At 45.5% G+C, this 12,719-nt stretch overlaps 1 protein-coding gene across 50 annotated transcripts in view; it reads left to right on the top strand.

The window, feature by feature from the left end:
- The window catches only part of HNRNPC (heterogeneous nuclear ribonucleoprotein C), a 68,576-nt gene extending 58,798 nt beyond the window's left edge, over window positions 1–9,778 (top strand). For 28 of the 50 annotated variants that reach the window (XM_025992108.2, XM_025992103.2, XM_072724362.1 and 25 more), the window contains 3 exons: window positions 12–125; window positions 368–528; window positions 628–9,778. In XM_025992108.2, coding sequence (XP_025847893.1) covers window positions 12–125; window positions 368–528; window positions 628–711 — 359 coding nt within the window. In that variant the 3' untranslated portion in view covers window positions 712–9,778. The remainder of the gene's footprint in view (window positions 1–11; window positions 126–367; window positions 529–627) is intronic. The other 22 variants (XM_072724347.1, XM_072724340.1, XM_072724350.1 and 19 more) reach the window with 1 other exon arrangement.
- The last annotated feature ends 2,941 nt before the right edge of the window (window positions 9,779–12,719 follow it).

Genomic DNA, 12,719 nt, shown 5'->3' with positions numbered 1-12,719 from the left:
TTGTATTAAAGTGAAAGGAGATGACCTTCAAACCATTAAGAAGGAATTGACCCAGATAAAACAAAAAGTGGATTCTCTACTGGAAAGCCTGGAAAAAATTGAGAAAGAACAGAGCAAACAAGGAGGTAAATGGTCTTGCCACTTGTTGGGTGTAAAGTTGGGTTAGTTACTAAGACAGTTGAAGGTATATGTTGGAATAGTGGGATATAAAGCAACTGAATATGAAAGAAACTTGCGGAATTTGAATTGGGAAGGGCATTTGTGCGGGAGGATTTAGATTTGTGCTGCAGTTCTGTGATTAGTGGGGATTGTCTACATCCTGTGGACATTACTTGCCCCTAGACAGACTTGTCCTTCTCATCCCCAGTAGAGATGAAGAATGATAAGTCAGAAGAGGAGCAGAGCAGCAGCTCCCTGAAGAAAGATGAGACTAATGTGAAGATGGAGTCTGAGGGGGGTGCAGATGACTCTGCTGAGGAGGGGGACCTACTGGATGATGATGATAATGAAGATCGGGGGGATGACCAGGTGAAAACCACGGGAAAGGAAAGAAAGAGGTGGTGGAGGGGGGAACAGGGACACATGGAGTGCCTCTAACTCCATCCTATTTGTGTCTGTTTCTCACAGCTGGAGTTGATCAAGGATGATGAAAAAGAGGCTGAGGAAGGAGAGGATGACAGAGACAGCGCCAATGGCGAGGATGACTCTTAAGCACATAGTGGGGTTTAGAAATCTTGTCCCATTATTTCTTTACCTAGGCGCTTGTCTAAGATCAAAATTTTCACCAGATCCTCTCCCCTAGTATCTTCTTCAGCACATGCTCACTGTTCTCCCCATCCTTATCCTTCCCATGTTCATTAATTCATATTGCCCTGCGCCTAGTCCCATTTTCACTTCCTTTGACGCTCCTAGTAGTTATGTTAAGTCTTACCCTGTAATTTTTGCTTTTAATTTTGATACCTCTTTATGACTTAACAATAAAAAGGATGTGTGGTTTTTACCAACTGTCTCCAAAATAATCTCTTGTTATGCAGGGAGTACAGTTCTTTCCATTCATACATGAGCTCAGTAGTTGCTTCCCTAACTGCAAAGGCAATCGCATTAGTTGAGTAGCACCTGAGAGCAGCTTTGAGTTAGAGGTATGTGTGTTATACCCCACATAAGAATGCTATGTGGGGCTGTTCAACACAAATGTAACAATGTATTTTTGTGAATGAGAGTTGGCATGTCAAATGCATCCTCTAGAAAAATAATTAGTGTAATAGTCTTAAGATTTGTTTTCTAAAGTTGATACTGTGGGTTATTTTTGTGAACAGCCTGATGTTTGGGACCCTTTTTTCTCAAATAAACAAGTCCTTATTAAACCAGGAATTTGGAGAAAAAAAAAACCCTGGTTTTTTATTTTTGTATTTTATAATTGTTTACTTCAAATTCTTTGTTTCGCAGCGGCCTCCACAAAAACCTAGAATGTACTAGATGTATTTTTCTTTGAATCATAGTCATTACTCATACCAACATACACTACTCAAATGATGTGTCATTGGGGTGGGTGTTGCATTGAGGAGATCGTAACTTGGATATAGAGTGGAGATTCTTGTGCAGAATGGCTTTTCTGTCCTAATGAAAAGGTTTGGCAACTACATTAAGCTTTTTCATAAATGTTTTGTGGTCCATTTGGCACTCTTCTTGACACTTTTTTGTTGTGTGCTAAATTGTTTTGTCCTTAAATAGAAGATGTTCAAACATGTCACTATTTTAGGAAAATTGAAACCACCGGAGAATGAAACCTGTTTTCTTCCTTTTATCATTTTAAGTACAATTTAGTGTCTCATTTACTTTCTGCAGTCTGAGTATACCTCCATGTTCTAAAAATGGGAAAGCCCTGTCTTCCCTGTTCTTCTATAGTTTTTACCTTTCCCATGTGACTTGAGAACACTTATTTTAAATTACTTTAATCCATATAAATGATCTTTGTTCCCTTTCTCCATGTGATTAATTGCAGTGATTTTTTTTTTTTAAATTGCAGTGATTTTTAACCATGATACTAATCAGCACCCAGACTTCTAAGGATAGATTTATTTAAAAAGCTTCTAGATTGTTATGTTTGCCTAGTTTTGAAAGGTCTCGTTTGTTTTATATTTGTTTCCAGCAGAGCAACACAGGAACTTGGTTAGTTTATAGACTATCATCATTCACACAAAGCTTGGATTCCCCAGAAAGTTGCTGTTTCATAACATGCAGCAAAGGCATATATACCCAAACTATTATGAGCAGAAATACTGTCCTATTTATTAGGATCTCATAAATCATTTTTATGTAAGAAGTGACAAAACAGAATAGAAGGAAGAGGCTGAACTATAGACTACCCTACCCATTGGACCTCCCATAGAAAGTGGGTTTTGTGGGTTAATTTGGTCAAAAATACTTTTCTATCCACCTTATTTTCTGATCTTACATGATTTCATGTTACACAAACTCACTTTCAGCATTAATCCCAAAAAGAAAAGAATGCCTAGAAAGAGTCTGAGGTTCTGAGATGTTAATGAAGGCCATTTAAGGTTATTATGTTAGTCATTAGTACTTTAAAGCTACTAGACCAGGTGGGCCAGGTATGAAGGTGTCCTTTATGATTTCTTATGAAACCAAGTATTGAAAGAAACTAGAAAGCTTAGAAAAATAGTCCTATAGTCTTAGAACATGTACATACACATATACATAAGGTTATTGGTAAAATGCCAAGAGATCGTAGTTTGTCTTGATGGGGATGAGTCCTTTCACACTCTAGCTCTCAAGTTATTAGGAATTAAATTTCCTCATGAAACTAAGAAGAATACTATAGATTTGTATAGTCCTAGAAATTCAGGCTGCTAGGCCAAAACTATAGAAAAGTAAACATGCATTGAAATAGCATATAGTTCTGTATTTTGCAATCTGATCAAATGCAGATACTACCAGCTTTTTTTTTTTTTAAAGCCATTGTCTTAACATTGATCTAATGAAGGCCTTTTGTGACTCTTAGATTATTAGCCCCAGGAAAGGAGATTGAAGTAGGTTCAAGAGAAATAGAGAAGAGTAAGCAGTGGGTTTGGTTGGCAGTGAAGGGTGAGGTTGAAAAGCTTGATGGTTTGAGTCAGCTAATTGTCAAGTTACCCAGAATTCCCTCTAAACAAGCTCAAAGACCAGGTCTTAAGCTATTCAGTGGAACTAAGACTTAAAACCGTAAAATACAGTGATGTATTTTGTTGGGTACTTTAAAATTTAGAATGATGGTTTATCCATACACCAAGAAATGTAAGAAAATAGCCTGGAAGTTTTCAAGAATATAGTTTCCAGCCAGGATTGGATGAAGAAAGTAGATGGCTTAAGGCCTTTGGAGCATTTCTGATGCTACATGATTTGTAATGGGGAAAAGTATATGGAGTTCCCTGGCAAAAGTACTTTTCTAATTTGCTATTTCACCAGTGAAAGGAGCTAACTTAAAGCTATTGGATTGGAATGGATGACAAATTTAGAATGTGTAGAGAGGTTCTCAATAGATTTCAGTTCAGATGTCACTCCCAACATCTAAAATCTGCAAGATGAGTAGTGATAGTACATATTTTTTAAAGCCTCTTGCAGAGGGAACTAGTTGTAACAGAATGGGAAAATGCAAACAAAGAACAACAGGATTATGGTAAATTGGAAGGGAATAAATGGAAGCCCTGAGTATTGAGTATGTAATGGAAGGAAGGGCTAAACAAAAATAAGCTTCATTCCAGCTATACTGTAACTAAAATATCAGTAAAGGCATCTACTGATGACTTAGCAGTATGTTGATTCAGAAGAATAAGCTAGGAGAAGCAAAGCTCACATAAAATACGCAAAGTAAAGAAACAGAACTGATAGGGACTGCGCATTTCACAAATAGTGGTGGTTTTAGGTAACCTAGATGTGAAATGGTAGGATGTGTTGTGAAGGTAATTGGGACATAGGAAATAGCTATGTATTTAATGAGATCAATTGAAAGCCCTATTCTGTTCTGAGAGAATGTGGCTGACCTGTGACAGCACTGACTGACCATTCATGGACTGTTTTATTTTTAGGAGAACCACAAGGCATCATCATTGATTGTGGCCTGGGAAAATGAAGGATTTAGCCATAGAAGTTGACTTTTTTATTTAATGTGAGGGAAATTCACCTGCACCACTGTCAAATGGTGTTTGAGCTTCTGGTCCCTAGTTCAGGTCAGATTGACCAAGGAGATGCATTTCAGTTGAGTTTTACATGGATTAAAGACAAAAAGTACTGTGATAACTTGAAGCCAGTTAATAATAGTAAGATATGACAGGAGAGGGCCCAGTAAATGAGCAACATATATGTATGTAACGGACTGGTAAGTAACTGTAAAGAACCTCACTTGCTTTATCAGTGTTACAGCTCCTAGAGAGCACGTATTTATACTGTGGTGTTTGTGTGTGTGTGTGTTTTTTTTTTTTTTTTTAAGGTTTTATTTGTTTATGAGAGGCAGAGGCATAGGCAGAGAGAGAAGCAGACTCCTCCCTGTGGGGAGCCTAATATGGGACTCATCCCAGGACCCCAGGATCATGACCTGAGCCGAAGGCAAACGCTCAACCACTGAGCTACTCAAACACCCTATGGTGTTTATTTGATGAAAAAGGAGCACTCTATTGGAGAGTTTTTAGCATTTGGAAAGATGGTGGGATAAAGTAGTAATTGGACCAGCTAAACTGTACAGAAAAAGCTGGAATTTAGTTACATACCTGACTGGGATGACAATTCCGGAAGGTTAAAGGGGAGACTATTAGGAATGTTGGAAAATTCCACGTTTTGATTTTCATCAAATTAATCCTAATATAGTAAATGAGGCCTCCAAACACTATGGAGTTGCATTAGTAACTTTCAAATCCAAAATCTTGTTTCCCAATTACGAATAGTAGAACCTATGTAGAGAGTTGGAGTTCATTCAGTCCCTAGTGTGAGCTGGGTCCGGGGTCTTCCCTCCACCAGTTGTCAGAGTACGATAGAAGAGGGGTAGTGTAATGGGGTGAATGCCAAAAAGACAAAGCTAACTAGGGGTAGAAACTCAAGATTTTTAGGTGTCACACAAAGGAGAAGTTGAGAGAAATAAAATGTTCTACAGATTTGACAAAAACGGGCTTTTGCAAAATGACTCTTAAAACCTAAGGTAATGATGAAAAATAATTATTCGTATGTTAAATTAGTTGTCCAGTGGATCTCAACTTTGTGCATTAGAATTACTGAGGAAGCTTTTAAAATCCTTACACCCAGGTGTGTGCATTTTATACCAATTAAATCTCTGTTGTTTGGACTTTAGCATCCATAATTTTCAAGCCACAATAGTTTTTTAGTTTGCTAGCAGCACAAGGAGCCCCTGCACCAAGAGGCAAAAAGTACCCTTGGAAGGGGGTATTAAGGCTTTCAGAGGCCGTGTCTGTGGCTAGGACTGGCTAGTAAGCAAGTTAGTTAGTCAAAGAATGCTCGTGTCATATGTTAAGTGCGTTAAGACCTGTCCTTACAGTGAGAAAAAGCATGGTGGCGACACTTTATTTAAAATGAAAGCATCTACTGAAAGGGCGAGAATACCTGCCTTGAAATCTGGCCAAAGAACAGATCTGTTGAAGGGGAGGTGCCCGGATAGAGAGAAAAGGGGAGAAAAGCTACTGTTGCAGGAGAAACAAAGTTTGTTCTCTGAGGGTTAAAGACCTGTTAAAAGTAAGCCCCACCCCATCCACCCACCACTCTTACTAAACTGTTGGACTTTGTGATGGAAGCGTTGACTAATTGTGCTGGCCCTGTGGTTGCCGAACCAGATAGTGTGGCTGTCTTACTGATTAGTGTAGTGCTACAAAATACCGAGCAGTTACTAAAGTACAGATACTGATCTATTAGCTGTAACTTAGATGAACAAGTGTGACTTCCCTAGGTGTTGCATGTCCTGAGTTCATTGAAAATATGTATTCTGGGCCCTAGATTCCAGCATAGAAGACTCTTAGGACATGGACGGTCCTTAGAATATAGACCCTAACATTGAAGACTTTAGTAGGAGGAGGACATCTACAACTATAGGCATACCTGAGTCTTTACCTATCTAGGACTTTACATATGCATTCAGGAGTGATGCTGGGCAAGCATGTAACTAAGGCACTCCTAGTTAATTTTCACACAGTCCTATTACATGCGTATGGAAGGAATTCTAAGTCTTAGAGTCAGGCGGAGTACCTTGTTGAAAGCCCTATAGTTATTCAATGGTAGAGCCAACATTGCAGCCTGGATTCATCCTGGATTTTGGACCTCAGGAGAGGAAATGGTATCTTTGAGCTTACATCCTAAATCCCAGAAAATGACACAACTGTTTCCAAAGCACACAAAAAGACTGGGATCCCAGCATCTTCTGTCTTTAACAGAAGAACGAAATTATTTTTTACCATTTTTCTCTTGATTCTGTACACTGCATATTACAGTGGTTCATTAACCTAATGGCTGTAAACCTCATCTTGTAAAACGTCTGGCTAACCCCAGAAATGCATAGTTGGGCTTGGGAAGTGAAGCAAGGATACAGAACCTAACCTCTCCCTATTTTCGAGGAATCCAGGGCCACTATACAAACTGCTTCTGTCTCGGACAACATCAGCTTTCCAGATTCCTCACAAAGATCATTTGTCAGGATAATGGTCTGTTAGAAGCACCTGATGGGAAAGGGGTTCAGTGACAGGTCACCTTGGTAGGCTTACACAAACCGCAATAATGAGTTTCTGGTGTGAATGTGGGACAGAAGTGACCAAAAAAGTTTGAGCCTGAGAATCTAGTTGTGTTAAGTTCAGTGACGAGAACTGTTTCCTCCTTGGTTAACAGCTTTACTAGTTCCCATCCAGACTTAGAAATCTATGGGCCATGAAGTCGAGGGCTGATCTGTTTTTTGCCTGTTATGTCCCTGCCCTAAAGGATACTTGGGGGAGGTGTGAATGGGATCTGGAAGGCCTCTCGGGCTGCCAGGTGCCTGTCCAGCCTCCCGGGGAGCCCCTGATGGGAGCCCCTGGTGCTCCGGTTTGTCCTCCAAAACCTGTCCTTCCCAGGCGGTGTGTGGGCTTCACCGAAGCTGCCCGGCAGCAGCTGCCGGACGCTCCCGGGTGCACGGAGCCCCCTCACCCGGACCCACCGCCCGGGCATCCCGCTAGGTGTCCTATCCAGCGCACGAGGAGGAGCGGCCTTTCGGGCATCTCCCACCCCCGGGAGTGCTCCGGCACCTCGACTTGCCCCGTCCCACCCGGGCACGCCCAGGTGGCTTCTCCTGCCCGCATCGCCCCGCCCTCGGGGCTCCTCTGGCCGTGCGCTGGCCTGTGGCGCGGCCCTGGCCTAGGAGTCCGCGGCCTTCACGCGGGTGCAGCCCGCCCTTCCCTCCTGTCGGACCCTGGTGGGCGGGGTCTCCGGCTGGGGTTGTCCGAGGAGCTGGAGCTTGGCTGGAGCTTGGCCGCCGCGGGGGATGCCCGTCTGGTGGTGCCCTGGGGGTCCGCGGCCCCGGGTCCGTGCCGCCGCCCACCAGCCTGTCCCGCACCCTCTCCCGGGGGTCCTGGGCGTGCTTCAGCCGCGCCCGGCCCCGCGCAGGTTTCCTCACAGCGCCCTGAAGCAGCCAGGCCTAGGCCGGCCCTTGCCCCCCGCACCTAGCGCTGCGACTGCGCGGTTCTGTGGCTCCACAGGACCCAGAGCGGCCCGTGGGGGCCCAAGGCCTCCTGGGCGCCCCATCTTTCTCACTCCCCCCTCCGCCAGCTTTCCTGGGCGCCAGCCTACCCCGCGCAGCCCCCTCTCCAGGGCGGAGCTTCGCCACCTCCCGAACACAGACGCTGGCCCTTCCCGCCTGGAAGCCCTTGTGGCTGCAACGCCTTAAGGCCAAGAAAACCTCTCCCCGCAGCACATGGGCCTCCCGCATGTCCTTGCCCTCCGTCCAGTGGCTACCACGAGGCCCGTCCCTGGCCTTTCCCCACTTTTCTCTGGTGCCTCTCTCTCCCCTCGGCCGCCCCTCCACCCTGGCCCCCTCGGTGCCCTCGTGGACCCTCGGTCCACCGGTAAGAGTTCAGCCCACTTGTGGCTTCCTCGAGGCTCCCCGCTTCCTGGGGTCGGCGGGCTCCTTGGCAGCCCTGCTTGCAGCCACACTCAGCAGCTCGCAGGGTCACTTGAGGACACCAGGTCCCTTAGCAGAGTGAACTGAGAGCAGCAGCCCCATCTGCTACTGTTCACCCATACATCCCAAGCGTCAAAGGAACTGGCCGGAAGGGAAAGGAAGGAGTAGGGCAGGGTTGGCCCCCGGGGACGCAGTCTTGGAAACTGCCGGAACCGCTGCACAGCACAACTGACGCCAGGCTGATATGCCTCAGCCTGTCCCAAGCGGATGCACTCGTGCACCGGAATTTCGGTGCCCCTGCTTTCACTGTAATGTTTCATGATCCATTCCCAGTGCCTCCAACAAATCCCTAATAATCCGTTTCTGACTGCCAGGGATGACAGAGATGGTGCATTAACCAAAAAAGATGGATGTGCTCATTGAAATTCACCTCTTTGGGGGGCTCAGTCGGTTAAGCATCTGCCTTCAGCTCGGGTCATGATCTTCGGGTCCTGGGATCGAGCCCCACATGGGCTCCGAGTAACCACTACTCTGACTTCTATCACAGATAGGTGTCCTCTGCTTGTGAACTGTACGTAGATGGAATAGTAAGTACTATTGGTGTTCGGGCTCCCCTTGGGAGGAACACTTGGACGTAGCTTACTGGGGCAATGATTCCAGGATTCAATACTCCTGAGGAAGTGGAAGAGTGAGGCAGTTAAGAAAAAGCCGATATAAAGGTGTGCTATTGAGATTGTGAAGGATAGGGGAACAGGAGGCTGGAATATTTACCCACTGGCTCCTGCTCCCCACTGGTGGAGGGATGCCACAGAGAGGTCCACTTCCCTGCAACCTCGGGCTTTAACTGATCTTAATCAGCTCTGGCAGCACTGAAGGACACTGGATTGTTTCTGATTTAAGATAATATTGCCATGAACAGTCTTGTACGTGTCTTCTGACAACAAATGTGCACATTTCTGTTGAGTGTGTATATAATCGAGTGGAATTGTTGGGGCATAGGATATGTGTATATTAGGCTTTGATATTGCCAAACACCTCTCCATAGTGATTGTACTGATTTGTATTTTCAGTAGCTGTAAATGAACTTTTTAGTTGCTCCACATCCTTGTCCTTGTTATTGTCAGTTCTTATAATTTGAGTTTTTTTTATTGAGTGTTTGAGTGTGTCTCATTTTTTTTGCTCTTCCTTAAATTTTTATTGTATGATTTGCATACAGAAAAGTGCATGAGTCAAGTGTACAGCTGTTACTTTTCGCACACTGAACATGCTCACAAAAATTAGCAAGAAATCAAGAATTGGAAAATCACCAGCACTGCAGCAGTTCCATGCATGCATGCCCTTTTCCAGCCACTTACACCACCATCCCAAGGACATCTATTATCCTGACACCATAAATTCTTTTTGCCTGGTTTTGAACTTCAAATAAGTGAAATAATATGTAGTTTTTTATGTCTAGCTTCTTTGATTCAACATTATGTCTTTTCCAGCTCATCGATACTGTTGCATGTTGTAGTTTGGTCATTCATATGGTTGTAGAGTATTACATTATACAGATATACTGCAATTTATTCATTCTGTGAATAGGCATTTAGATTGTTTTCAGTTTTGGCTATTATGAATAAAGCTGCTATGAACATTCTAGAGCATGTCTTTTTTTTTTTTTTAGCAAATGTGTCCACTCCTGGGTATAAATCTAAGAATGAAATCACTGGAATAAAGAATATTATCTCATGCCCTTGTGTACGTACTATTTTCCAATTTTAGCCATTTTGGTAGGTATCTTAGTGGTATCATATAAACATTTCTTAAGGGGCGGCCTCTGGGTGGCTCAGTTGGTTGAGTCCAACTCTGGATTTTGGCTCAGGTGATGATTTCAGGGTCATGGGATCACGCCCCATGACGGGCAACATGCTCAGTGCGGTATCTACTTGAGATTCTCTCCCTCTACCACCCCCGACTTGTGCTTTCTCTACCCCCTAAAAGCAATAGATCTTTTTAAAAAATTTTTTAGAGAATTATTTTCTTAATGGGACGTCTGGGTGGCTCAGAGGTTGAACATCTGCCTTTGGCTCAGGGTGTGATCCTGGAGATCCAGGATTGAGTCCCTGCATTGGGCTCCCTAGATGGAGCCTGCTTCTCCCTCTGCCTGTGTCTATACTGCTCTCCCCCTCTGTGTCTTGCATGACATGAATAAATCTTTAAAAGAAATTTTTTTTTCTTAAAAAAGTTCCCCCCCCCCCCCCGAGTGCCTGGGGGGCTCAGTCAATAACGCGTCTGCCTTTGGCTCAGGTCATGATCTCCGAGTCCCAGGATGGAGCCCTGCATCGGGCTGTCTGCCCAGCGCGGAGTCTGCCCCTCCTCAGCTCAGGCTCTCTCTCTCCACTCCCCGCCTCTCAAATAAATAAAATAAATTTTTTAAAAATGTTTTTTCTTTCCTTTTTAAAAAATCAGCCTCTAGGGGAGCCTGGCTGGCTCAGTCAGAAGAGCATGCGACTCTTGATCTCAGGATTGTGAGTTCGATCCCCATGTTGGATGTAGAGATTACCTAAATAAATAAAACTTTTTTAAAAAGTAAGCTTGTAATGTTGGAGTAACATGAGATTTTCACAAAGCTGCAAAGACAGCACAGAAAGTATGTAAGTGATGAATCACCGAGTTCTACTCCTGAAACCAATGTTTCACTGAACTAACTAGAATTTAGGTAAATGAATACATAAAAATACAAAGCCCATCATTAAAAAAAAAAAAAAGAAACCGTAAGGACAGCTGCTTGTCCTTGCATTCTGCGTGCTTCCGCGGCCCATTAGTTGAGATTAAGGAGGCTGCCGTGGTTGGAGACTGCGGCCCCCGCCGGGGGTCCTGAGCCCCGCCTCCGGTCCAGACCTCCAGGGGTCCTTAGCCCCGCCCCCGGCCCTGAGCCCCGCCCCCGGGTCCTGACAGTAGCGCCCCGCTTGGCCTTCCGCCCGGCCTGCGCCCCTCGCCGCCTGCCGCCTGCCGCCCTGGCACGGGCTCCCTCCCGCTCAGACACGAAGGCCAGAGGGCGCCTGGGCAGCTGCTCCCGCCCAGGTCGTGACCAGGTCGTGGCCCGGGTCGTGGCCCCGCTCGGCCGCCCGCGCCCCCGCCGCCCCGCTCTCGCTCTCTCTCTGACAAAGAGAGAAAGAAAAATGGGAAAAAATCAAAAACAAAAAACTGCAGGCCTTCCCGGGACCTCGTCACTTTCCACGTTCACGCCTGTGCACGTGCGTTTCTGCACCATCTTGCCACGCGTGCGAAGCCCTGCACCGGCCCCACACCAGGGCCTCGGCCGCCACGGTCCCCGCCCCCGTGCCTGCCACCGGGCCCACGCGCGGAAACCGCCGATGGCCTCGTCGGCACGTGGTCTGGCCCTGTCAGGAGGTCCTGCAAGTGGCATCACGCAGTGCGTGGCCTCTGCAGGGGGAGAAGCCGGCGCCCTGAGCCCGCCAGGCCGTCACGGTGACCGTGCTGTGCTCCTTCCCCCGCCGTGGGTGTCCCCAGTGGCTCGTCGAAGGACACCAGGGAGGTCTCTCCCTTGGGGCCGTTACTGTAAAGCTGAACCGTGGGCACCCGCAGGACAGACGCTGTCGCTTCCCTGGGGTAAGGGCCCGGGAAGGTGCGGCCACGAGGGACGGGCCTGCGAAGACGCTTGATTTTATGAGGAATTGTCACACTATTTCCCAGATGCCGTGTTACTGTACATTCCCATCAGCACGAACAAGTGGTCCAGCTTCTCTGTGTACTTGGCAAGCTTTGCTATCGTCCCTAGTTGTGTGTTTTCTTAAATGTGATCTCTACACCCGATGCGGAGCTCAGACCCGTAGCCCTGAGTTCGAGTCCTGCTCCACTGACTGAGCCAGCCACGTGCACCCGGATTGCGACGAGTTTTTATTTTCACTTTTTTAATAGGGATGAAAGTGAGGGTCTGGTTGTTTTTTTTTTTTTTTTTTTTTTTTTTTTTGTAGTTTTTTTTTTTTTTTTAATTTTTTATTTATTTATGATAGTCACAGAGAGAGAGAGAGAGGCAGAGACACAGGCGGAGGGAGAAGCAGGCGCCATGCAGGGAGCCCGATGTGGGACTCGACCCCGGGGCCCCAGGATCACACCCTGGGCCGAAGGCGGCGCTAAACCACTGGTGGTGTAATTCTTTTTTAAACATTTGGTGCAACTATCCACTGAAACCATCTATACCTAGAGATTATTTTTAAGACTAAAACCTCAGGGCAGCCCTGGTGGCGCAGTGGTTTAGCGCCGCCTGCAGCCCAGGGCATGATCTGGAGACCCTGGATTGAGTCCCATGTCAGGCTCTCTGCATGGAGCCTGCTTGTGTCTCTGCCTCTCTCTCTTTCTCTCCCTGCATCTCTATGAATAAATAAATAAAATCTTAAAAAAAAAAAAAAAAGACTAAGACCTCGGTTCCTATTATCTATTTTGTATTGAATGATTTTAGTAGTTTTTATTTTTTAGGAATTAATCCATCTTATCAAAGTTGTTGAATTTATGTGGGTAGAATTGTTTGACCTATGCTCTTATTATCCTTCTTTTTTCTATGTTCTTATTATCCTTT

This window comes from Vulpes vulpes, chromosome 10 (assembly GCF_048418805.1).
Source record: "Vulpes vulpes isolate BD-2025 chromosome 10, VulVul3, whole genome shotgun sequence".
Classification (NCBI taxonomy): Eukaryota; Metazoa; Chordata; class Mammalia; order Carnivora; family Canidae; genus Vulpes; species Vulpes vulpes.
Note: the sequence above shows the minus strand (reverse complement) of the source record. Positions and strands in the feature narration are given on the sequence as shown.